General features: G+C 41.1%; 1 protein-coding gene and 1 pseudogene across 2 annotated transcripts in view; both read right to left on the reverse strand.

Moving 5' to 3' along the window:
* LOC149447807 (thiol S-methyltransferase TMT1A-like) overlaps window positions 1-12690 on the reverse strand; it is a 37339-nt gene extending 24649 nt beyond the window's left edge. The window contains exons 1-2 of one of the 2 annotated variants that reach the window (XM_089652043.1): window positions 12111-12690; window positions 2479-5192 (exon numbers count right to left, since the gene is read on the reverse strand). In XM_089652043.1, coding sequence (XP_089508169.1) covers window positions 5037-5192; window positions 12111-12608 — 654 coding nt within the window. In that variant the 5' untranslated portion in view covers window positions 12609-12690 and the 3' untranslated portion in view covers window positions 2479-5036. Of the gene's footprint in view, window positions 1-2478; window positions 5193-12110 lie in introns of those variants that run through there. The other variant, XM_089652041.1, reaches the window with a different exon arrangement.
* Window positions 12691-14332: 1642 nt separating this feature from the next.
* LOC149447808 (U2 spliceosomal RNA) lies at window positions 14333-14453 on the reverse strand (annotated as a pseudogene).
* Between the last annotated feature and the right edge of the window lie 12907 nt (window positions 14454-27360).

Genomic DNA, 27360 nt, shown 5'->3' on the forward strand with positions numbered 1-27360 from the left:
TAAATGGTGTAAACAAGCCCCTCAACCCTACTGAGTCAGAGCTAGAGTTTTTGAATCAACAGTCATCATCAATATGAACTTTTTTGATTGCAGAGCTAAAGGTCTGACTCAACAGAGAGAAAGGAAAATCTCTGAAGAGAGACCACTGCTTCCAATCAGAGGGCAATGGTCCTTCTTTGCAGCAAGCCAGCAGCAGACAGGTTTTTCTAATCAGTTGGCCAAGTAGTGGGCCAAGTCACACTGACTTGCACTAAAATGTATGGAAAATACATGTACATTACCATCCATTTTAGTAACTTTTTAATGTGCGCTGATGTCCGTTGACATACATTTTGATGTCCGTAGACATACATTTTGACGTCCGTTGGCATACATTTTTATGTCCGTTGATATACCGGTACATGTTAACGTCCATTGACATGCACGCGCAATGTTATGGTGTGAGTAGGACACATTGGAAATTATTGTTTTTCAGATGTCCTTTTGTTGATCTGCGCTAAAATGTGCTAAAATGCAGATCAACGCACTGGTATGAATTGGCCCAAATGTAAAACTTTGCACACATTTTGCTTTGATGCACCTGGTGTGCATTTAGCAGAATTAAACTGACATTTAAATTGGGTTTTTATCATTTTCAGCAGTGTGCTACTTTATAAGAAGTAGAATGTAGCAATACATGTTTATTTTTTTAGGCATAAATAGGTATCTTACTCTGGACAGGAGCTAAAGAGTTAATACAGTTTTGTCAAGTTAGGATAAAGATTGTAAAAGTTCTAACAAGAAGCTTACAGTCCAGAGTCTTTTAGATCTTAGTTGTCAGCAAAGATTCTTTATTCAGTTATATTTAGTCTCCAAGACAGCAACGTTTAATTGACGTGCTTATGTTTGTTTTTACATTTAAAGGCAGCTGTGCAGAGAGTATAGTACGTGCAGTATGTGCATATGTAAAAGGAATGTAACTGTGTGAGACCTGGTCCTCATGTGAGCAAATTCTGCAATGTCATTGCCATCATGCACAAGGGGAGCCTCCACACACAGTTTTATGAAAGGGAGGTGTCTGTACACTGAGCGATTCAACACAAGCCTCTCAAAGTACAGTGAAGACCATCGAATTGAGCACAAAAATATTTTGCAACTCATAAATGCTGTACTGCTCTATATGATGTTGTCTCAGGTGACACCATAAGTAAGCAACATTCATTTGCACATTTTGCTTCTGCTGTATATAATAATAGATACCCTTGGAGGCACCCAATATCTTTTTTTTTTTTTTTGCTTATATGATACTCATACTTCTGGGTATATGGACTGCAGCTGACTTGGAGGATCTCTATGATTACATGCAAGCTTTCACTGAGTAGCATTGAGGAACTTTGCAAGTGTTTTAAATATGAATAATCAACAGATTGTCAATATCAGTCTCTTTAGAATTGCCTTTTACTGCTGGTACAAATGGGACATTTACACTAAAGAGGTGACCTTATTGCCAACTCAAGGTGCAAAATCAAATGTATTGCTACAAAACAGCTGGCTGTTTGCTGCAGTTATCAGCTTCAGTACAATTTATTTAGGGATTACCTTGAAAACAGAAAAAAACTGCACTGATAGCAAACCATATTTTTCCCCAGGGTTTGCTTGGCATATTTTCATTCTATCTTTCGAATGAAAACACCATTTTATGGCTTCAATTGGTTCATAATTTTGACAAAAAAATGGAATTGAAACGTTGATTGCTTTATCAGTATATGTGGATTTTTTTATGCTACTAATGGCGGTGGTCAGCAACTTATAATGGGACTGCGATTATGCAACGGACAATCTGACACTGAGTGACGCTGGGGGGAACTGACTGACTGCCACTGAAATTACCAGTGACATTAATACAGTGATAATACTATACAGTGTCACTGTACTAATGACACTGGTTGGAAGGGGTTAACATCTAGGTTGATCAAGGGGTTAAAATTGTACCTAACCGTATTTACTATGTGTAAAGTGTGCTGCTTTTTACTAATGATCTCTTAGTTTCTCATCCCTTGAAACTCAGATATCGTTCCCTCTTTATAGAGCTCTGTGTTCATTGTCAACATAGAGTTCTGGGATGTGATTGTACACAGCCGATCAGCAGGTCCCGGCTCTAAATCATTGGCTGGGACTTGCTGACAGGCTCCCACTCTGTAGAATCACAGCGGGTGCCAGCGGGAGGGGGAGGAGAGCGCCCCCCCCCAGACCCTGAGTGAGGCAGCGACGTACAGGTACGTTGTTTTGCCTGTGTGGGCTGCCTGGCCGTAGTACATTGCAGTCCCCAAATGGTTAATGTGTCTTTAGAAAAAGATCCTGTTAAAACTCACTATAGTATCACGAATAGTACAGAGAAAAAGAAACAGAAAAGTATTACTAGATAAAAAATATAACAGAAAATGTAACCCCCCCTCCCACACAAACAAACACAATAAAAGTAAGATAAATTTAAAACAATTAAAGTAGTCTTTGGTTTTTTATTCAACGTATTAAAACTTTACTAGAAGTGTTTTTAAAAAATAAATGTACAATGCACTTTGCTGTTTGTACTGCAACTTATAAGATCACATGAACATGTCATAGCCTTTAGAACAGTGTTTTTCAACCTTTCTTCAGTCAGGGCACCCTTTAAAACTCCCCACAATTGCAAGGCACCCTATTTTAAATGTAAGGAACTAAACTAATAGATTTACATAAAGCAGCAACATCCACAAATGTAAGACCCCCAACGTTAGAGGTGATTTATTCTTACAAAGCTAATATACCTTTGCTGTCACTGGTACTGACTAGTATTCCAAAGTTCCTCTACTCCCTCACTCAGCTAAAGTGACCCCAGTGCTGATGGAGAGGGGTAGGGGGTGCAAACAAGGATGCAGGCGCCTGACGTTCTCCTAATCAACCAATTACATCACTAGTTGTTAGGATGCCAGTGGCTGGCCCTCACAGTGCCCAAGGTTGTAATGTTGCACAATAAAAACTCGTGGTTTGTGTAACAAAAAGGCGGCTTGATCCACTTGCTGGTTAATTAACAATTTGTGGGTGATTTGGGGCAATTTTTTTGCATTTTTCTAAGGCACTTCTAAAGAACCCAGAAGGCACCCTGGTTGAAAAATGTTCCTCTAGAACCAGACCCGGGTTGGTTGGTGTACCTCATCTCCTCAATTAATATAAGAATATTATTAGAATAAATGTTTGCAACATTATATAGAAAGATATTAGTATTAGAAAATCCAAATTCCTAACAAGGGCTATCAAGTAAAACAAAAAAATCATAATCGATCTACTAATATACATCTACCACATTACCAAAGTGTATAAAAATGTCCATTTATGTTAAATGACATGGTTTTAAATACAAGGAAGAAAATTATGCGGGGGAATCAGAAATGTACGCCGTAAGAAGAAGAAGAAAAGGTATAAATCTACATGATGGTAAAGAAAAGTAGTAACAATGGAAAGAGTTCCTATCTAAGGAAATACAAATAGTTTAAAAAGAGGAAAAGGAGCAAAACAGGTTCAGAAACATGGAGCACAAAAGAGAAGTTCGTTGCTCACAACACTGGAGGATCAATTCACAGAGGTAACACACCAGAATAAAGAAACGTAATTATTAAAACATATACACCTCATGCACACATGTTGTTTTTACAGCTGCTCTTTTTAGCATTTTTTTTTTTTTCACCCAGTAAACTCCTCAGCATGTTATCCTATGTGTCCATGCACACATAGACTGTAATCAGCATCAGGAGTTTTTTAGCTGTAAAAATGTTCTAACACTGAAAAACATGGCAGACCGCAGTAAAACATGGCAAACCGGCCTTTTTTGGATGTTTTGTAGAGCAACATTTTTTTTTTTACTGTTTAGCGGTAAAAAAATTGCAAAAAAACCGCAAATGTGGTTCAACACTAAAAAATGCTGAAAGACTCACATTTTTAATTTGACTTTACACAGCTAACACTACAAGCGTTATTAAAACGCCCCGTGTGCATGTTGCCTTACAGTTATTTTCTGTTAAAATGTTTGTTATCCCAAAATTTTACTTTCCTGACATGTGTCTGTTGTTCCATGTACACATGTTAAAAAGCAGACCTTTCTTGGGGGAATGTATGTAATGGTAAGAGGTACTGGGGTGTTCTGGAGAGTCTATTGATGCTGGCTGCTGAGGGTTCTATTGTTGCGGGGGTGATTTAGTTTTGCTGGGGCATCTTATGTTGCTGGGATGGATCTACTGTTTTTGAAGCTGCTGAAAGGTCTTTTGACGCTGGATGCTGGGAGATCTATTGTTGCAAGCAGGAGTCTATTGTTCCTGAGACAGATTTATTGTTACTAGTTGGGGTCTATTGTTGTTGGGGCGATCTATTGTTGCTTGGGAGGGGGGCATGTTGTTGCTGGCTGTAGGGGTTCTATTTTACTACTTTTCCTGTTAACAAATTCCATAAAAATTACTTAGCACCACAAAATACTTTGTTCTGTATTCTCTAAAAGGGGACATGCTGGGGGTGGAACCATGGGATGGTGCCAGGGTGGATTTGATTTAAATCAAACTTATTTAAATCACGATTTAAATCACTAGTCAGTAAGGCTTGATTTAAATGATAGTTTTCTACATAAAGACTAATTCTTGCTGGTATAACTTTAATATGCAAGTAGATGAAGATTTTTAGAATAACAACTTTTCATATTAGTTTTTTTATCCCCACTTTAATAGGTTAATCATTCATATTTGGACAACTTTTCTGTTGTACTTAGGAAAGAGAAAAATAATAAATAAAAATAATCATTACCTTAATAATAACAATTTAAATAGATTTACTCAACTGAAACAATAACATTACAGCATATGTTATTTGCTTAAACATCCATGTTTGTTTGTTAACTAATTTGGCTAAACAAAATATATATATTTTAAGAAACTTAGACTGTCAGCCCCTTCCTCCTCACACTTAGTTTCACTTTCTTCTTGTGCAGATCTATTCCACTCCAAACAATCAGAAAAATATTGTTTCTATTCTATTCACTGAACTTCTTGAAACTCTGAAGGGGTTGATTCTGTATTCATAGGTTTGTAGAAGTTAGGATTAAGGTCTTTCTTAACTCTGTTCATGTGATAACATTTTTGCTGTGAAGAAGAGGCATGTGATCTCCGCTGAGTCAAATTCAGTCTTGAGAACTGCAAAAGTAAACCAAGCATCTGTGATCATATCTTGTAGGCAGAGAAACTGCCCAATAATCTTACAAAAATCTCTGGAAGAGCATGACACTGTGAATGGATTAATGGAATTTATTTACCAAAAAAATTAAACATATACAGCCTTATTCTACATAATTAAAAAACTAATCTTTATTTCATGATGGAATAACCTTTGGATGGTAATATATTTTCCTCAAAAAGCATTTTATTTAAAAAAATCCGATTTAAATCAAAGAAATCCGATTTAAATAAAAAAAATCTGATTTTTTTTTTTGATTTTTTTTTTTAAAAATTATTGATTTTTATCCACCCTGGATGGTGCTCAATAGTGGGTAGGAGTAGGGTCAAGGAGTGACTCAGAAGGGGCAGTACCTGTACATATTCTCTGAGAAAAAAAAAAGCCTTGTTAAAAAGTATCCTGTTCTCTTTGTATTGCTTCTTTTGTGTGAAATATCTGGTGATCCTGCCAGCCCCCCTGCTTTCCTATTGCACACTGACCACGCTAGGTATGGAAGAACATCCATACCAATATGAATAGTTTTCTGGCTGTGCGAACAGCCTGTCTGTCCTTCGATGTCCAAGACTTGTGGTGACACGCACGACTGCACAGCTCTAGTAAGATCCGTGTATTGCTATTTCTCTGCCTCCTTTTGACACACCTCCCTGCAGTCTCCACTCCACCAACTCCTTATGCAGCTCAGAACAAAGGTCATATGATCATTTATGAAAAAAGAAAAAAGTGTGAGTGTGTATATAGGAGTGGGCCAAAATCCCTCCCGAGATGTGTGCAAACCTGGTGACCAACTACAGGATACTTATGCAAATCAGTGCATCATTTGTTAGACATGCATTTCTTTTGATTTTTTTTGTTGCTATTCTGTCTCTCAGAGTTACAATACACCTACCATTCGATTTTTAGACTGATCATTTCTTTGTGAGTGGGCAAACATTCAAAATCAGCAGGGGATCAAATACTAATTTTCTTCACTGTATGTGTGTATATATATATATATATATATATATATATATATACTCATACACACACATACACACGTTTTGCCTTGTATTTCCTTTTCTTAAACTGGTTTTATTGAAAGTATGCACATAAAACAAGGGCATGAGTACATACACAAGCCAGAATGTCAATCATGCAAAAAACAGCCAAAGTAATTGAGGCTAGTATCAGTACTACATACAGGATTTCACAGGATAAGTATCTTAGCATACTATGAAAGGAAACAGGACAATCAGAACCCGATGCAGTACGATATCTCAAATGCATTCTCTAATTTTGAGATGACGAAAAAAGAAATAGACATAACCCATGCAGGAAAAAAACCTGCATGTGTAAACTTCAAACAAGTGAAACCCTAAATAGAGTATATAGTTAATACACTTTCCATCACCCGGAAAATCATACAGATCAAGAAAATAGTGCAGTGGCCATTAAACCCTCTGAGCCCAGACGTATCAAAGTCCAGAGGTCAGAACTATTCTCAACAGGGTCAGAGATGAAAGCTAACATAGAATCACACATGTCTAGAGTGTCTAGCCATAGGCCCCATACCTTATGAAACTTTCAAGGACATCCTCTAGCCGCATATGTTAATTTGTAGAGAGGCAGTGCTTGATTAATAAACTTTTCCCATAGCCCAAGGTGTAGGGCTCCTGTATGGGTCCAGTGCAGAACAATCATTTTCCAGTGCAACCAACAAGCAAAGGAAGTGTCTGGTCACAGCAGAGACCTCCAGTTCCTCAAATATACCCAGAAGGCACCATTTGGGGCAGCATGCATTGGGTAGGTCAAATGTTTCTGCAATAAATGCTGTAACTTGTGACCAAAAGGGACAGATCCTATTACAGCTCCAAGCCATATGTAAGAAATCCCCCTCTCACATTTATGACAAGTTAGAGTGGGTTTCTTATGCATGTGAAACAAACGCATTGGTGTGTAATAGACTCTATGCAAACAACATAGTTACATAGTAAAGGAGGGAATACACGATTAGAAAAATGACCGATCGGTTATCCGACGGCCAAGAGGCGTTCGTTTGTTGGTCGAAGTTATGGCCCACATTAACCATTAAAAACATTAAAATATTGTTTGTCGGGCAATCCGTAGTGTTGACGTCTTCCATACAAGTGGAAGTGATGCGGTGTGCGTGTGACCTTGTAGCCACGCCCCTCTGGCCAGATCGATCAATATACACCACAATTACCATCAATGAGTATAATATAGTTTATTACATTACCTATATACATAAATAGTGATACATAAAAATAGAATATGCATAATTCTGGGTTCATTATCTCATCAGGCCAATCTACTTTTAACATTTGGATTTTTCATTCGTGTTTATGAAGATTCCGTGGACATAAACATCCGTGTCATCTTCTGTTTCCGCTGATGCGTGATAGTGCTTGATAGATATTTTCGTACGAGCGTCATACCAACGCATAGACAATTGGTCGTTCATATGCAAAACAACATTTTTCACTGTTGTTCAGCTGGATTTTTTCATTCACAATATCGTTATCAGTTAAAACATCCTGCTCATCAACGAAGAGAAAATCATTCGATCAGTGGTTCCGCAAAATTTTTCGTACGATTTTCTTATTGTGTGTATGGGGCATTAGTCTGGCTGAAAAAAGACAAAAGTCCATCCAGTTCAACCATTAAAAAAAAAAAAAGTTATAATCCTACACCCACAGTTGATCCAGAGGAAGGCAAAAAAACCCCAGCAAAGCATGATCCAGTTTGCTCCTGCAGGGAAAAAAATTCCCTCCTGATCCCCCTGAGAGGCAATAGGATAATTCCCTGGATCAACTTTACCTATAAATGTTAGTATCCAGTTATATTCTGTGTATCCAAGAAAGAATCCAGGCCTTTTTAAAGCAATCCACTGAGCTGGCCAGAACCAACTCTTGAGGGAGTCTATTCCACATTTTCACAGCTCTCACTGTGAAGAAACCTTTCCGTGTTTGCAGATTAATTTTCTTTTCCTCCAGACATAAAGAGTGCCCCCTTGTCCTCTGCGATGACCTCAGAGTGAAAATGAAGGGCTCTACAATGAGTTCACTATATGAACCACTCATGTATAAGTAGCTGGATAAGCCTGTCTTTAAATAATTCCTTCCAATTTTCTACTGAAAGATGTGGAATATTCCCAACCATCTATTTTGCATGTTAAATAATGACCTCGACTAATGATCCATATGAAGGGCATAATAAGATGAGAAGAGGCGTGTGTGATCAGGCCAGGTATTACTAAGGCAAATTGGGCTCCCACTGTGTGACAGAGCTGTGTATAATAGAATGACCACTGTAATGGAATATTCAGCTCAAGTTGAAGTTGCTCAAAAGACTTGACTGTTCCACCCTCATATAATTGGTGTATATACAGTGGGGCAAAAAAGAATTTAGTCAGCCACCAGTTCTGCCACTTAAAAAGATGAGAGAGGCCTGTAATTGGCATCATAGGTAGACCTCAAATATGAGAGACAAAATGAGAAAACAAATCCAGACAATCACATTGGCTGATTTGGAAAGAATTTATTTGCAAATTGAGGTGGAAAATAAGTATTTGGTCACCTACAAACAAGGAAGATTTCTGGCTCTCACAGACCTGTACCTTCTTCTTTAAGAGGCTCCTCTGTCCTGCACTCAATACCTGTATCAATGGCACCTGTTTGAACCTGTCCACAACCTCAAACAGTCACACTCCAAACTCCACTATGGTGAAGACCAAAAAGCTGTCGAAGGATACCAGAAACAAAATTGTAGACCTGCACAAGGCTGGCAAGACTGAATCTGCAATAGGCAAGCAGCTTGGTGTGAAAAAATCAACTGTGGGAGCAATAATTAGAAAATGGAAGACATACAAGACCACTGAAAATCTCCCTCGATCTTGGGCACCACGCAAGATCTCACCCCATGGGCTCAAAATGATCACAAGAACGGTGAGCAAAAATCCCAGGACCACACGGGGGGACCTAGTGAATGACCTGCAGAGAGCCGGGACCAACGTAACAAAGGCTACCATCAGTAACACACGATGCCGCCAGGGACTCAGATCCTGCAGTGCCAGACGTGTCCCCCTGCTTAAGCCAGTACATATCCAGGCCCTTCTGAAGTTTGCTAGAAAGCATTTGGATGATCCAGAAGAGGATTGGGAGAATGTCATATGGTCAGATGAAACCAAAATAGAACTGTTTGGAGGAGAGAGAATGCTGAGTTGCATCCAAAGAACACCATACCTACTGTGAAGCATGGGAGTGGCAACATCATGCTTTGGGGCTGTTTCTCCGCAAAGGGACCAGGACGACTGATCCATGTACAGGACAGAATGAATGGGGCCATGTATCTTGAGATTTTGAGTGCAAACCTCCTTCCATCAGCAAGGGCATTGAAGATGAAACGTGGCTGGGTCTTCTAACATGACAATGATCCCAAACATACAGCCCGGGCAACGAAGGAGTGGCTTCATAAGAAGCATTTCAAGGTCCTGGAGTGGCCTAGCCAGTCTCCAGATCTCAGCCCCATAGAAAACATTTGGAGGGAGTTGAAAGTCCGTGTTGCCCAGCGACAGCCCCAAAACATCACTGCTCTAGAGGAGATCTGCATGGAGGAATGGGCCAACATACCAGCAACAGTGTGTGCCAACCTTGTGAAGACTTACAGGAAACGTTTGACCTCTGTCATTGCCAACAAAGGATATATAACAAAATATTGAGATGAACTTTTGATATTGACCAAATACTTATTTTACACCATAATTTGCAAATAAATTTTTTCCAAATCAGCAATGTGATTGGCTGGATTTTTTTCCTCATTTTGTCTCTCATAGTTGAGGTCTACCTATGATGCCAATTACAGGCTTTTCTCATCTTTTTAGTGGGAGAACTTGCACAATTGGTGGCTGACTAAATACTTTTTTGCCCCACTGTATATCGTAATCCCCATCTTGCCCACTGCAGACCACATGGACGTGAGAGGAAATGAGGAAATCTTTACATATACTTTAAAGTAGTTGTAAACCTCAGACAAGAAATATGAAGAAAGCATATCCCTCCATAGTGCATGCTTGTCTCAATCTAGAGTACTAATTGTCATTTCTGTCTGCTTCCTAGTTCATCTGCTATAAGCAGGAGTTACTTCTGACGAGTTTTCCTGGCACCAGCAGAAAAATGGTGACGAGAGGGCACAGCCTGTGATTGACAGCCTCAGCTCTGTTCCTGGGTGCTGTGTGAAGGGGGTGTGTCCCTTTCCTCCAATCCGCTCTCAGAGCTCTCCTCAAAGTTGTTACTTTAGCTTCCCACCCTCCTCCTTTTCAGGGCTGATAGATCCTGTGAAATTCTACACTTTGAATAGATGTAGGGGACAGATGACTGTAGATGAACAGGTACAATGTACTGTATATAGGAGGATTAGTTTCATCTCTGTGTATCACCTGAGGCCAGTCACTTCATTGGGTATATGTAAGGGTTTACAACTACTTTAAGTCCAAAACGATTTGAGAAATTTGGTCACATAGCTAAAATAAAGATACATATTCTGGTGTTAAAGTGATTGTCTCTTCTGGAAATCTAAGCAGCGTAAGCTTGGTGTCGTTCTATTTGGATTGTGACACATCAAGAGGGAAATAACGGGGAGCCTAAAGGCCACTCTGCTTTGCAAGTGAGCTGCAAACTGACACTCTCTTCTTGTGAAATGACAATCAACCTAACTATAGAAGACAGTCAGCCTAACTATATATCCACCTTATTCTGATGGATATTTAGTTGATAAGTCCTCCCTTTTTTCACTTGGGACCCCAAAAGTGTTTCCTTTTTTTTGTGCCCCAAGTTTGCTTGGTAATGTTCTGGTTCCCAAATCTGTCAACCTAGGTGCAATAACAAAAATGTTAGCCTTCTGTTTTTGGGGTTCCAACTCACAAAGTGCACACAGTGAAGTTAAATTTGCTGTATGACTTCAAAGGATAGATTATTATGACTTCAAAGGATAGATTATTATGACTTCAAAGGATAGATGGGGTTTAGTGTAATAACACAAATTGAAGTTTTGTATTTATTCTACTTTGACATCAGTTTGCAACAAAGCCCTACCAGCAACAAAGCCAAAACTGCCGTTTCATTTGTAGGACAGGATGACCTGACGAAATTCAGCGCAGAATGTTCTGTATCAGTAACACTAGAACAATGTTTCCTGTTTCTACCATTCTAAATGTAGTACAAATAAAAGATAATCTGTAACCTTATCTGTAGTATGTCCACGTTCAGAACTGTGTTCGGGGAGATACTTAAGCTGGCCATACATGTGTAGAATTTGTTTAAAAAAAAAAATGTAATTTTGAAATGTTTGATTTTCTAATAGTTAATGGGGTTGAATCCATGATCGATTTTGACTGTACTGAGGATAAAAATTGAAGGAGCAGCAAGAAAAAAATGTTCTCAAACTAATGAAATTTGAACAGTTTATGGGGTTTTTGTGCAGGAAATTTTATTCATTCCAAAATCAAATGCTAAAAGCAAATAAAAATCCAAAGTACTTTCTAATGACATTTCCTAGTTTCTGACAGTATTATTGAATGTACTGATGAAATGTTTTGCACGGATGTTTGTATGAAAATCTACCAGTGTATGGCCAGCTAAAGGCAATTCTGTATATGTACTCAAGCAAGTGAACTTTGTTAATGCTATAAGTTTGTGTAGAAACAGAGCTTAAACATTTACCGGGCAATTTACTGTTCTGAGATAAATAAACATACAAATTCTCATGTGAGAGAAGACAAAAATACAAAAATAAAAACTAAAGCCTATAGCAACCAGTCAAGTATTAATTGTTTTTTCTAACGTGCTAGATTGATAACCGATGGAATCTGATAATAAAAAACTCACCGGCCTGAGGACTCTCTGCACCTCCTTCAGTACTGCTGGTGTGTTTGGCAGAGAACAAGCCAACAGGGTACATACAACCACATCCATTGAGGTATCAGCCACTGGCGTCATGTTGTCCGCTGATGCAACCAGAAATCCTTCATATTTTAGGTGGTCGTTCTCTGCTTGGCTTTTGCTGAGAAATTTTTGGAAGTTTGGGTTGATATCCAGGCAGGTCACCCTGCATCCACTGGGGTAGAATTTAAAGTTGGCACCTGTGCCACAACCAACCTCTAGAAGCCTGAGCTCTTTAGAGGAGCCTGCAAAGTCAGATAGGTTGCTAAATAGATTCCTCTTCTGTTCCTCCATCAACTTGTTGTATGATACTGTGAATTTGGATATAAACAAGGGAAATATTTTCTTTACTATTGAACCCCAGATTCCAAGGTATTGAAGAATATAGAGAGGCAGCATGATACCAGCCAATATGAGCTGTAAAATAAAAATGATTGCAGACATGTTTGAGGAGCTCAGATGCTGCAGCAGGCAGTGTATAGACAGATCTCAGGCCCGAGCTTCAGCTCTGTAATCTAGGTATGTGGAAATAGATCCTCCCCTCCGAGTTACAGAAAGGGAGGAGTGGAGTGATTTACAATGCTGACACTGTAGAAACCTTTATTCAGAAGACACATAAATGTAACATTTGACAGGGTTTGTAGAAGTCAGTTTTTACCATGCTATGGGTCAGTTTAAAGTGGAACTTTTACTGCATTTTAGCACCACAAACCAAAAACAATATTTAATTCCTTTTTCATATTCAAAACAAACTCCCCCATCCATCCATCCATGTCTTCAAGCTTTACTTTGCTGGGATATCATTTGAAAAACACCCCCTAGTATTTCTCATCTTGTCATCTTGAATAAGGGCAGATAATTCATGTATCATTTACTTCCTGGAATCCATCTGTTCTTAGATTAGGCATGCAAGCTGGAGGGTATTTTAGCTGTGAAAATTGCTCCTTGCCTCCTGAAGACTCCTGGGATGTATGACATCATTTGCCTAGGCCTGAAAACCAGGAAGTAACTAATGAAATGTAAAAAAAAAAAAAGTTTAAAACAAGTAAATATGATTACTTTTATCTATTTACTAATTCTAGCAGCATAAGGATTAAAAATAGTCAATGTTGACTGAGAAGGTGAAATTTCGCTTTAGCTTTCAGTAAGAATGTAACACTTGGAGATACATTGCATGGCAAGGCTAAAAAGATATCCAAAAAAAGGTTTCCAAGCCACTTTCAAAGGGCCTGATCTATTAAAGCTGAACTCCAAAAAAACTTGAAAATCTCCCCTTACAGTGGGGCTGCACCTTTAGGTCTAGGGGGGTATAGAAAATATTTACTTACTTGATCCTCCACTCCACCACAGTGTCTTTTCCCCTATGCCCCAGAGATCTTAGGTCCTGACATCATAAAGAAGATCACTGCAGTGTCCATAGACCTGCACGGAACGTGATGAAATGAAGGGATAGTCCACCACCAGAGCATGCTTTTTATCTCTTCTTTGAGCCTGCGGTGCACAAAAAACAAACAAAGTGTGCTAAGATTGAACCAAAAAAGTGCATGTGAACACACACAAAAAATAATGCACAATGTGCGTCAAATGGTCCCCTCCAGAAGCGGAAAGAATCCTCCCTGATTCTCCTGGGTGCAAGACTCCTGATGGAGGTAAGGCACACTAAGATCTCTAGACAAAAGGCCAAGCAGGCCCTGCCCCTCATGATCAGCTAAAGCTGACCAATGAATACTGGGTGGGTGGCTTTACCGAAGAGAGACCCCCCCCACAAGGTATGATGGCCACACATCCTCCTCCTAGACTTCAGAGTAGGCCTGAAGACCCACACCCTACTAGACAATTGCTAGGTCTTGTGGCCTGGTAACAATAAGCGCCCCAGTCTCAGTCAAAAGGCCCAGCCCATGAGGCATTGTGCAAAAAGGCTTAGTGTCTTGGCTAAGTGCCCTTTCTTACCCAAGTAATACTCGAAGCACCCCAGGGATGCCACTCTCAAGGGGTGCTTAACATCAGGGGCTCTCTGCCTTCTCAGCCACTTGTAGACCAGGGAGCACTGCACAAATCAGGAAGCACTGGATCCCTCTGAATCCTCCACTAGGGAATTTGTCTCAGCTTCCACTACCGGGAACTGCTTCAGTTTTTATTTATATATCTCGGGACCACCATCATACCAGCAGGGATACTATATTGACAGCCATTGCAGCTGCAAAACCAGAATGTCAGCAGAGCACCTTTACTGGGCACTGATAAGAAGAGATACTACAATTGATCTTAGCTAAAAGGCTGAGAAGGGGTGCCGTCTCCTGGGTAGTAGAGGATCTGGAAAGTAAAACTGCTTTTACTCTCCCCTACTGCAAAGGAGATTCTTTAGATTCTCTGAAGGTGATCTTTAACCACTTCCGCTCTACCCTATAGTAGAAATACTGCTACAGGGCGGCACAGGTGCACAAAATCACGTATATATATAAGTGATTCGTGCTCCTGCAGTTGTCGTGGGCCGAGGGCCAACCCGCGGGTGCCGTGATTTGATCCCCAAGGGATCAATCATCTTATTTAGGCCACTGATCGTCAGCCTGAATCGGATGATCGATCCCTGTTCTATCAGGGATCTTCCGGTACCTGTGTTTACACTTACACAGGCACATTCCGTCCCAGAGAGAGAAGAAAGACACAGTGATTAAAAGCACTACACTTTGACAGTTAGAACACATTTTATGACACATTTGCCCTGTCACCAGTGTCATTAGTACAGTGTACAGATTTTTGCTGATCACTGTATTACTGTCACCGGCGAGTTCACATAGCGTTAGCATCTGTTAGCATCAGTTAGTGCCCCTCCCAGATAGCGTCAGATTGCCGGTCAGTACACCAGTAACCACATTTAACCCCTTGATTGCCAGGAACACGCTCACATTCACAATAAACCTCTATTGCTAGTATAGTGTTTGAACGGATCAATATCTTTGATCAGATCAGCACTATACCAGCGTTCACATTAGTATAGTGTCCCCAAAAACGCAGCATTAGCGGGATCAGCCCCAGAACCTGCCAGCACCTGCGTTTTAGCCCGTATGCTTACCCCCCTTTCCCCCTCTCTCCCAGGTTCCTGACTACCTAACATCTTTCGAGACCCTGTGTAAGTATGTGCCCTGAACTGTGCTGTGATGTACCCTATACTAATACTCCACGAGTGTGTGGTATTGATTGAAGTCTTTGAGGCAGAGACCAGGTTGGCCAGGATGGGAGGGACAAAAAAAGCGGGTGTCATGCCTAATTCCATGTCTTCTACAGACACAACATCAACATTATAGACCTGTTAGTTTAGCTTCTATAGTTGGGAAGATACTGGAGAGTTTAATAAAAGACCACATAGATGAGGTCTTGCTGGAAAAAAATATTTTACGCAACAGACAGCATGGATTCATGAAAGACAGAAGTTGTCAAACAAATCTGATTTCTTTTTATGAGGAGTTGAGCAAAACCTTGGACAGAGGGGTGGCGGTGGACGTGGTATACTTGGATTTTGCAAAAGCGTTTGACACAGTTCCCCACACATGGCTAATGTGTAAGGTATAGCCTACAGGCTTGGAAAAATCTGTATGTAAATGGATAGAAAACTGGCTAAAAGATTGTATTCAAAGTAGTAGTGGTTAATGATTCATACTCTGAATGGTCTAGGGCAGCCTTTCTCAACCAGGGTGCCTTGAGGTTTCTTCAGGGGTGCCTTGGCAAAATGTCTAAAAATTGTGCAAAATACAAGCCAATGGGTGGATCAAGCCTGCCTCTAGTTACACAAAGCCACAGGTTTCCATTGTGCATTATTACAACCTTCTAGCCACCTGCGTCCTGACAACCAATGACATCAGTTGATAAGGAGGATGTCAGCTGCCTGCACAGCATCCTAGTTTGACTCTCCCCCACCCCTCTCCATCAGTGCTGGGGGTCACATTAGCTCAGTGATGGAGAAAAACTGAGGGAGAAGAGAAACATTGGAATACTAGTCAGTACCAGTGTGCAAAAGTGTATTTGCTTTGGAAGAATAAATCACCTCTAATGTTTGGTGCGCTACATGTGTGGACGTTGCTGCATTATATAAAATTATTAGAATAGTTTTTCACATTGTAGAATGGGGTGCTTCAAGACTGTCTATAATTCTAAAGGGTGCCTTGGGACTGTCCAAAATTTTAAAGGGTGCCTTGACCGAAAAAAAGGTTGAGAAACACTGGTCTACGGTTGTCAGTGGTGTACCCCAAGGTTCAGTGTTGGGACCCTTACTTTTTAATACATTTATAAAGGATATAGGGTCTGGGATTAAAAATACCATTTTAGTCTTTGCAGATGACACCAAGCTGTGCAGTAAAATAACCTCCTTATAGGATGTCTTCATTTTACAAGCTGACCTCAATGGACTGTTTAATTGGGCAACTATGTGGCAAATGAGGTCTAATATTGATAAATGTAAGGTTATGCACACATCATACATACTAGGGGGAGTAAACTGGGGGAATCAATGGTGGAGAAGGACCTGGGAGTTCTGGTAGATCACAAGCTTAATAATGGCATGCAATGCCAAGCTGCAGTTTTGTAAAGCGAGCAAAATCTTCTCTTGTATTAAAAGATGTATAGACTCCAGAGAGAGAGATATAATTTTACCCCTACACAAATCAATAAGACCTCAGCTGGAATATGCAGTTTAATTTTGGGCACCAATTCACAAAAAGAACATTGGGGAACTTGAGAATGTACAGAAAAAGACAACCAAACTGATAAGAGGCATGGAGGAGCTCAGCTATGAGGAAAGATTAGAGGAACTGAATTTATTCTCTCTTGAGAAGAGGAGATTAAGGGGGATTATGATCAACATGTATATACATCACTGGTTCATATAGTGAATTCTGTATGAGCTATTCACCCTGAGGTCATCACAGAGGACAAGGGGGCACTCTATGTCTGGAGGAAATGAGATTTAATCTCCAAATACAAAAAGGTTTCTTCACAGTGAGAGCTGTGAAAAAGTGGAATAGACTCCCTCAAGAGTTGGTTCTGGCCAGCTCAGTGGATTGCTTTAAAAAGGCCTGGATTCCTTCTTAGATACACAGAATATAACTGGATACTAACATTTATAGGTAAAGTTGATCCATGGAATATCCGATCGGGGGATCGGGAAATAATTTTTTTCCCTGCAGGAGCAAACTGGATGATGCTTTACTGTTTTTTTTTACTTCCTCTGGATCAACTGTGGGTATAGGATTATAACTTATTTTTTTTTTTTTTTTTAATGGTTGAACTGGATGGACTTTTGTACTTTTTCAGCCAGACTAACTATGTAACTATGCAACTGTGGTGGCAAAGGAAGACCAGGTCATGTATACCCAAAGTAATTCATTATAGAGTTTTTGGGTGTATCTGTCATTCCCAGGGTCTTTTCCTCCCAGAGTGGATGATGCATAATCTTATCATAGAAGACAGTGGAAAAGCATTATATGTAAACTTAGTCACTAATACCTCATATGCTTTAACATGTTTATGTCATTTCAGAAGTCATTCCTGCCAGAGGAGCCTACATGTAAATACTCAGTTCCCATACTTCCTGTTATAGGCTCACTGTGTTGCATTTTGTTTCTGCGGATGTCTCTTATTTACCCTATATATAACAGTTATTATAGTCTTAGGATGATCTTTTCTTGCATTTCATTTTAATCGTCATCTGCCAAGATTGATTTTTAATAGTAGATTTCCTTGAGACTGTAGTGCCATTGGTTTCATCCACTATCAACCTAATTAATTATCATTTTAATATTGTTTTTGATTGACAATTTTTATTCCTTTTTTAACCCTTTCCCTGCTAGGTTCACATGGCGTTCTGTCTTACAGCACTGAATAGAGCTACTGTATATACCTAAAATGTGGTATACTTAAAATGTGGTAACCCCCCCCACACTGTCTCCCACCTCTCCACCCACCTATGCTAGCAGCTAACATGCCCCCCAACCTCCACTCTAACTGTCCCTTACACTGCCTGGCCCTGTCTGCTCTTATTTCTCCCCCCAGCACGGATCTCCCCCCTCGCAAACCCCGATCCCCTTGTGTCTGCCCTGCAGCTGTCGGCTTCTCTCCTCTGCCTCTCCCACTGACTTTCATTGCTGCAGGCCAGCCACAGAGAGATCCAGTTGCTAGAAAATATGCCCTCCCCCCTCTCTGTGGGCTCCCCTCCCTGTAGCTGCTAGCCAGCTCTCCCTCCTCCCCTCCTGTGTCTGCAGCCGCTGACAGCATGGAGAGCGGGGTGCTGGTAAACATGTGTTTAACAATCCCCTTCCTTTCCCGAGAGTGGGGGTGAGCTGGTAAATATGTTTTTACCAGCCCCCTATCTTTCCTCAGTGAATACAGACAGTGATCAGCACAGATCAGCCCCCCCACCCGAGAGATCCTTCCACTACCACCACCCTCCATACACTGGCCACCCCACCCCCCAACCTCCCCCCCCCCCAGCAAGAGAGAGAAAGACACTCACCTTCACCGCTCCAGACATCCCCTAGAAGGAGAGTCAGGCTCTGTCTATACTGTCAAGCAGCCTGCAGCCTCTCTTGGATCCCACCTGGTCCCCATGCTGTGTGTGTCTCTTTTTCTGTCCCTTCTTCTGGGGAGCAGTGCTGCCCCCCTGAAAAATGCTACCCTAGGCAACTGCCTTGTTTGCCTTGTGGTAATACACCTCTGACTACAGATCACTTCTGTATTCATTAATTACTGACAGATAGTAAACTGTGTTTACTGCCTGTCAGTTTGTGAATGAAATATGTTCCATTTTATGAATTAATAGACTGTGCATGGGGCCTTCAGGTGAGCTGCAGTCAGTTGAAGAAAAATGCACACAGTAAGCATTTTTTTTTGCATCGCACTTCTCAGCACCCAGGGACACTATTGCAGTGTAAACAGGGCACAGAAAAAACAGTTGTTTTCTAATGGCCTTGCAGAGACTTGTGTTCTTCTAGTGCAGAAAAACATAGATCACTGCACAAGTTTGAACAAACCCTTACATCAGTGTCCTCAGCCCCCCTTTACATCATTTCTAGACTCTCCTTTACATGCATCACCCCCCCCCCCTTTTACATCACAGTCCCCCTTTAGGCCAGGTTCACACTGTTGTGAGAGGTTGTAGATGAAGGACAGAGTGTAAATTGCATATAGTCCTGCACCTGCGTTGCAATTTGGGTGTAAGAAAATTGCATGTTAAAGGTGGGTGAATGATTGTTTGGACTGCATGACAGCCTAGCAACCAATCACCCACTTCATAACTTGAAAAATCCATCCATCTATCCAGACCTGCCACGCCTACAATCTTGTGCCCTTCCTTGAGGATGACAGCAGCAGGCAAACGGGCGGGAGAGGACACTCAGGCATCTATTTGGCGAGGCTGTGGTCTGGATAGGACTATTATTCCATCCAGATCCAGACTGAGGTCCACCATTTAGTAATGCCTGCTCTAAAATGCAGGGGGAAACAATGAAACCAGCAGCCTGTGAAGTTTGCCCTAAGTATTGCCAATATTTACATGGCCAAATGGGAGGAGCAATGTGTTCTAAAGGAAAGACCACCACAATTAAAACTTTACAAGAGATGCTTTGGGAAGGAAGTCTGGAGAGTTTGAAATTTAGAGAGGTTGAACAGACTCCCCCACCACAGAGGAGAAGAAAAAAGGATTCTACACTTGTGGTTGCTGTTATAGTTGTGTAAGGGTAAAGAATAATGATAAAAATAGAAATAGTTTTGTGTGCAATGTTACAGGAAAAGAGTATAAAAAAATATTTACTGTAATCTCCTGCTCTACTGAAGGGGTCGTTTGTTTAGAATGTCCCTGCGGCCTTTTATAATGCGGGCCACACAAAGAGAGCCCTGCAAGATAGAACAAATGAGCATTTTTATAATATCAGCACTGATTTTTGAAAGCACCATATTTCAAAATTTTTTTTACCATTCCACAATAAAGACCCTAGTGGACTCCAATTCTGGGAAATAGAAAAATATAAAAGTAATTAGAGAGGGAGTAATACAATTCAGGAATTGAGTAAAAAATCATGGTGGATCCACAAATTACACACATTAATCCCCAGAGGTCTAAATGTGGATTTTTATATAAATGGTTTTATAAATGATTTTTAATGAGGTATTTAAATATACGAGTTTTAATAGTATATAAAGTCCACAAAACACTAGGGGGTGACAGAGAGAATAACAGGTTTAAATAAATATATTTTATTTAATATTAAATTTTATTTCATTTTAGTATAGTCATGCGAGATATTAAATAAAGTGGTACATTAAATGTAAGGTTCTGTATAAATAACATTTACTAAAATATTTTTAGTATTTTATATTATTTAATTGATGTTACTGACTGTACGATTTGATTGGATCACGTATGGAGTCACTTACATGAAAGGAGTTACATGGTACAATTTATGTTTTGATAAGAGTCCCTAGTAAAGGTTAATTTAATTGTATAAGAAAGGGTTGTTATATAGGTCGAAATAAGGTAAAAGAAAGTTAAGAGCCAGTGCATGTAATATTACACCATATACTGTTTACCTGTAGTAAAATGTAGATTGTAATAGTAGAAACGCAGGAAAAATGTCTGAGTTGATGTAACTACAAAAATATGGTGCCGAATACATACAAAGGGCAAAGAACTATAAATAAACAATGCGAACTACAACAAAATGGCGCTGGGTTCACTATATATGAAGGAAATGAGTCATCCAATCAATTCCCCCTGATGACGTCATGTGACCCTGTGAAGAAACACTTAGGGGTGGGGCTAACTGGATGACATCATCACGTTCAGGAAGTGTCGATAGATCGTTATGTGTACACTGAAATCACTGCGCGCCTTAGTAGAGTATTTTACCATTACAAAAGGGATTCTGTTCTGGTGTTTGTAAGCACCCTAATATTGTGAGTGATGCTTCGTAAGTGTGGGAATGAGTGAATTCAAAGTTTAAATGATAAAGCACCATATAGTGTTTTGTTTGTGGCTGAGTGAAAGAGGAGAAGAGAGAGAAAAAGCTGGAAACATTGTGTTAAAGTGAAAGTGTCTGAAATAATAAGGAAGACTCCTAGTTCAAAAGTGGAAGTTGGAGGAGGTGGAATGCTAATAGAGGACCATTTGTGAAATCTTGAGGCTTAATACAGGTCCATTTATAGGGGACACAAGCTCATTTTGACCCTACATAGCATGTAAGGTCATGGTTCCCAGGTGAGAGGACATCTGGTGGTGGTGATTGCAGGCAAGTGGAAAAGAGATTCTGATCACTCTTTATGGTGGAAATACACCATAAAGTAAAAAAGAAAAAAGATGGATTTGTTTGAATTAGAGACTTTATTTGATCATTTGCTGTTATTTAGGTTTGCTATAAGTTTTGTACGTGTATTGGTGAATATATGGTACATTGAAAGAGCATTATGCTATATTTCAGTAAATATTCTATTATTTCACCACCACCAGTGTAAGGGGGCATTAATCCATTGACTACCCATGAGAAACATTTTTACTTTTTTTATTATTATTATTCATTGAATTTAAATATTTTTGAAAATACTTTTTATTTATGGAGCAGCTATAGTTGTCAAATAAGCCAAGAATGCCTACTTTGAGAAAAAATACCAGAAAAAATATATATATCAGTGAAGCACTTCCCGATTAAACAAATTAAATAAATCCCACTCCTACTGTGCCTCCAATACCTCCAATGCCTCAAACATATTGAAAGCAATAATGTATCTTGTGTCTCTTGTGACAGTGCAAGGCCCTGCTACCATGGAAATAGATATAAAAATGACACAGGATTCTCAAAGTTACAGTTTGAAAAGCTCTGGCATGTTTATTGTGAGTGGAAAAAGATGTGTTTTAACCTTTTTCTGGGTTTTGTAATCCCAGGCCAGGGTGCGGAGTTCAAAGGCTTCAAAGTGTATAAGGAGGGACGAGGCCTTCAATTCTTTCCCCCCGACCCTCAGAAGGCAGCAAAGCCTGTGCCTGTATTGGACTTGCTAAGGACCTGTGATCCATCTATTGCCAGTACACCACTCTTGAGTGCAGGGGATTGTTGGGGGTTTTTTTTGCCTTCAATCCAATGTTCAGGTTTCACTGAAGGCCTGTAGGCTGGGTGAGTACACAGGTGTTTAGGGTCATTATAAGCCAAGCCTGAGCATAGCTTTGGGCTCCCATCTACAAACAAAGCCTTTGTGTGAAAACAGATGTGTGATGCTGTCTGGACACTGAAGAGCTCTGAGAAACTGCACTCCCTGCAGTGGGGTTAACATTTAATCCAAGAATACTCATCTGCCATAACAATTATCACTATCATTATGATTATCTTATCTTTGTGAATGTTCGAATTGTATATATATTTACTATGCTTATTGATGCTTCTCTTTGGATGCTTCCGCTTGTCTGACCCTGTACTTTGAGAATTAAGAGGTGATAGGGGGTTTATGTTTTTGGGAGTTCCTTTGCAGTACTCACATAGATAGCTGCAGGGAACAGTTGGATGTGTGAGCCCTCCCTCCTTCAATCTGTTCTATCAATTAGGCGTTTATATGTGGCTGTCCCTATTGGAATGTTAGGATTTGTTATTGGTCACCCTGATGGAGAATCTCTCAGGCTGAGGTTGATTGTAATAAATTTGATCTGGAAATGATGGTGCCCAATATATGTTATTGTGTCATGTTATTGTTCATTGCCTTGGCAGGAATGCTATATTGTTTTTTGATCACTAGATGAAGCCTGTTGGTAGACTGTGGAGTAATGGCATTGTGTTGCCATCCTGGAGTGGAGAGGTTATTGCTCTGCCTCCTGTTGACTGCCTTTGTGTTGGGACACTGGTCCAGCCCCTCTGTTCCCATGCAGTATGAACTGTGACTCGGATTGTTTAGGGGAGGATGGGCTGTTGTCTGAATGGGGTTGTGTCATGGGGATGCTTGGCAGTTCAGCCAAACTTACCACCACTGCACATGCACGCTGCCCGGCAGTGCACCACGTTGAGGCACACACTGCTTTGTTGGCGCGTGCATGGTGACATATCCACTCACGCCGCGCTATTCCGACGCTAGATACCGGAAATGGTGTGTATCGTGAGGGGGTGATTTCTGCCCCTATATAACCCCATAGGTGAATTAGTGTCAATGTTGCATCGTTCCTTAGGGGGAGAGCTGAAGTTATGACAGACTGAGGTGGCTGTTATGACATTTACAGTTGGGAAAATAATTATTTGATCCCTGCAGCTTTAGTAAGTTAGCTTACTTACAAAAAAATTAAGGGTCTATAATTTTTTATTATAGGTGTATTTTAAATGATAAAGACAGAATATCAACCAAACATCCAGAAAAAACACGATACAAATGTTATAAATTGAGTTGCAGTACAGTGAGTAAAATATGTATTTGATCCCCAAGCAAAACTTGACTTAGTACTTGGTGGAGAAACCCTTATTGGCAAGCACAGAGGTAAGACATTTCTTGTAGTTGGTTACCAAGTTTGCAAACATCTTAGGAGGAATTTTGGTCCACTATTCTTTAAAGATCATCTCTAAATTCTGAAGGTTTCTCAGCTGTCACTTGGTAACGCAAAGTTTCAGCTCCCTCCATAAATGTTCTATAGAATTAAGGTCTGGAGACTGGCTAGGCCACTCCATGACCTTAATGTGCTTGTTCTTGAGTTAATCCTTTGTTGTCTTGGATGTATGTTTTGGGGCATTGTTATGCTGGAAGACCCATCCACGACCCATCTTCAGTGTTCTGGTTGGGGGAAGAAGGTTCTCATCCAAGATTTTGCAATCCATTGGCCCCCCAATGTGTCAAAGTTGACCTGTACCTTTAGCAGAGAAACAGCCCCAAAGCATAATGTTGCCACCTCCATGCTTGACTGTAGGGATGTGTTCTTAGGGTCATTGTCAGCATTTTTCTTCCTTTAAACAGGGCAAGCCGAGTTAATGCCAAAGACCTCAATTTTGGTCTCATCTGACTACAGCATTTTCTCCCAATCCTTCTCTGAATATTTTAGATGTTTATTGGCAAACTTTAGATGGACCTGTACATGTGCCTTTTTCAGGAGGAGGACCTTCTGGGCACTGCAGGATTTCAATCCATGGCAGTGTTTTGTGTTACCAGTGGTTTGTTTGGTTACTCTGGTCCCAACTGCCTTCAGATCATTCATAAGCTCCTCCTGTGTGCTGGCTTATGCCGAAAGGGGAGATATGTGACGGGAGTCACTTTGGGTGGGGGGCCCATGGAACCCAGCTCACTTTAGAGAGGTGGGGAGACCCCTGTCTCAGCTCCCCATATCCCTATTATGTGTAAGTCACCCTGTGCCTGTTAGGGGTATAGGGTGATCTGTCCTAATATTGGGGTGGGGGGCTGTTGATTGTTTAATGCCATGTGGTTGCATCCCATTGTTCTATTGTGTGTCTTGCTTGGGAGCAAACTATTATGGGATGTATATGTTTATGTGTATTAGCTTAGTGGGGGGGGGGTGTCTCCAGCAGCCCTCCCTCCTGATGGGGCTGTCTGCTGGTGTGAAGTTTGAATACCTGTGTGTCTCTTGTTGCTAAGTGTAGATTGCCCCACCCTGTGTCATTATGTAGGGAGGGGGGATTTTCCCCTGAGTGTATAAAAAGTCAGTTTAAGTTTCAAATAAAGAGTTCCATGTTCAGACAGACTGATGTTGTCTAGTCTTGTTTGGTCGGCTGTGGTGTCTATGGTCGGTGTTCGGACAGGGAAGCGGTATTATAACGGAAGTACCCAAGCGCAGACTGGGTTTCTTCTGTTACAGCGTCACTAGGGTTGGTGTTACCTGGTGCAGTAACACATGGTGTCACCCCCCCCCCCCAATAAGTGTGAGAGAGATCATGAGGGGGGGAGGTTAGAGAGAGAGGGGGTTGAGAGAGAAAAGGGTTGAGAGAGAGGGGGAATCAGAGAGGGGGGGTGAGAGGTGAGAGAGAAATAAGAGTGTGAGAGAGGGGGGTACGGAAGAGAGGTGGGGGTGAGAGACGAGAAGGTGAGAGAAAGAGAGGGGAGAGAAAGGGGGTGAGAGAGGGTGATGAGAGGGAGGTAAGAGATTTGGTGGGGGTGAGTGAGGTAATGAAAAGGGGAGGTAAGAGAAAGAGAGAGTAAAAAAGAGGGAGTTGAGAGAGGGGTAAGAGAGAGCAGGGTGTAAAAGAGAGGTGGTGGAGGGGTGTGAGAGAGAGAAAAGGTAAGAGAGGGAGAGTAAGAGAGAGAGCAGGTGGGAGAGAAGAGTGAGAGAGAGAGCGGGTGAGAGACAGAGGTGGTGGGGGGGGGGGGGGGTGGTGGGAGAGAGGGAATGAGGGGGGGTAAAAGAGTGATTTCTCCCACAATCTGTGATAACTCTATAAATGCATATTTTTCAGGCTGTACAGTCTACTTTTACCTTTATTCTTGCCACTACTTTGCCTTGCTCCTTTCAGATTTTTCTTCTTCACTTTACTTCTGCCTACCACTGTTTTCTTCACTGGCCATTATAGGGAGGAGCCAAGGGGACATTTGTGACAGACGGGAAGATATAATGTGGGTGCAGGAGATGGCAACGGGGCAGTACCTGGATGCCAGGCATAGCAATGCTACTAGTGCCATGCCCTCTCCACATTATGCTGGGTCTTGACCCAGGGAAAAGGATTATGATGGCTGGGCACGGCAGCTGTGGTGGAGGTGGAAAGGGGGGACGGATGGGTTTTATGGGGGATCTGCAGCATGCCCTAGAGTCTCTCATAGGGTCCCCTGCTGGCCGCGATGCTATGGGGGTGTGGACTACCCCTGGTGTCACCCCTCTGCGGGTGTCACCTGAGTGTGGTCCGCACCCTCCCGCACCGCCATACTGACGTTGCTGAGAGGTAATGTTTGCCTTATGTATATTTACACATTATGGCGAGCACTTCTGCTGCCCTACTTTCCCTCAGTTACACTTTATTGCCCTTAAGCAGAATTTAAAACAAATTAGAGTTTTGTGAAGTTTTTTTAAATCTCTTGCAGACTGTGTAATGCATGTATGCAGCTGCAAGAAAGATGGATGTTAACCCCACAGTCACCCCACATATGTGTCCATGGCAGCATGAAGTTTGTGTGCTGAGATTGTACTCACTGCATGCTCCCAGCACGCTGCCTGAGCTGTCACTTTTAGCTCTTGGTCAAGGATTCTGATGAGGAGCCAGGTAGACAGATTCCTGATCATGTGACTGCTGTTTTTGTCATTATTATAGTGCCAACAGTTTGCGTAGCACTTTACAATATAAAGGGAGACCGTACTGCCACAATACAATCAAAACAGAAGGATTAAGAGGGCCCTACTCATAAGAGCTTAGTCTGGGGCAAGTGGTACAAAAGATTATAACTGTGGGGATGAGCTGATGAAAGTGATAAATGTCTATTTGGAGGCGTGATAGGCTTCCCCAAAGAGCTGAGTTTTCGAGGATCGCCTATAGGCAGCCAGAGTAGGCTCTGACAAAGTCCTGGAGACATGCATGGGAGGAGGAGACAAGGGAGCTTGAGAGCAGGAGATCATGACATGAGTGGAGAGGCCGGTTTGGGTGATACTTGGATACAAGATTGGTGACATAGCTCAGTGCAGAGTTGTTGATGGCTTTGTATATTTTAGTTAGTATTTTGAATTTAAGTGGAGGGATTGGCAGAGAGAGGTGGCAGACACTGAGTGGTTGGTAAGGTAGGTGATCCTGGCAGCAGTATTCATGATAGACTGAAGATGGGATAGCCTACGGAGAGGTAGAAATATGAGAAGGGAGTTGCAATACTCAAGGCGAGAGATAATAAGAGAGTGAACGAGTAGCTTGGTGGTTTCCTTGGTTAAAAAGGGGCAAATTTTAGAGATGATACAGTGGTGTAGTCTACAAGATTTTGACAGCTATTGGATTTGGGGCCGAAAAGATAGGTCAGAGTCTAGGATTACACCTAGTACCCTGGCTTGAGGGGAGGGACTGTTAGTTGTATTATTGATCTTGATGAAAAATCATGTAGGAATGCACGAGGGGGAGGGAATATTATTAGCTCGGTTTTAGAGAGATTTAATTTAAGGAAGTGGTGCAACATCCATGCTGATATGTCAGTTAGTAATGCGAGAGGAGACTGAAAGAGTGAGGTGAGGTATAGATAAATAGATTTGGGTGTCATTGAGAAGAGAATAAAT

The sequence above is a fragment of the Staurois parvus genome, unplaced genomic scaffold (assembly GCF_062004578.1).
Source record: "Staurois parvus isolate SC_StPar_1 unplaced genomic scaffold, SC_StPar_1.0 ptg000669l, whole genome shotgun sequence".
In the NCBI taxonomy this organism is placed as follows: Eukaryota; Metazoa; Chordata; class Amphibia; order Anura; family Ranidae; genus Staurois; species Staurois parvus.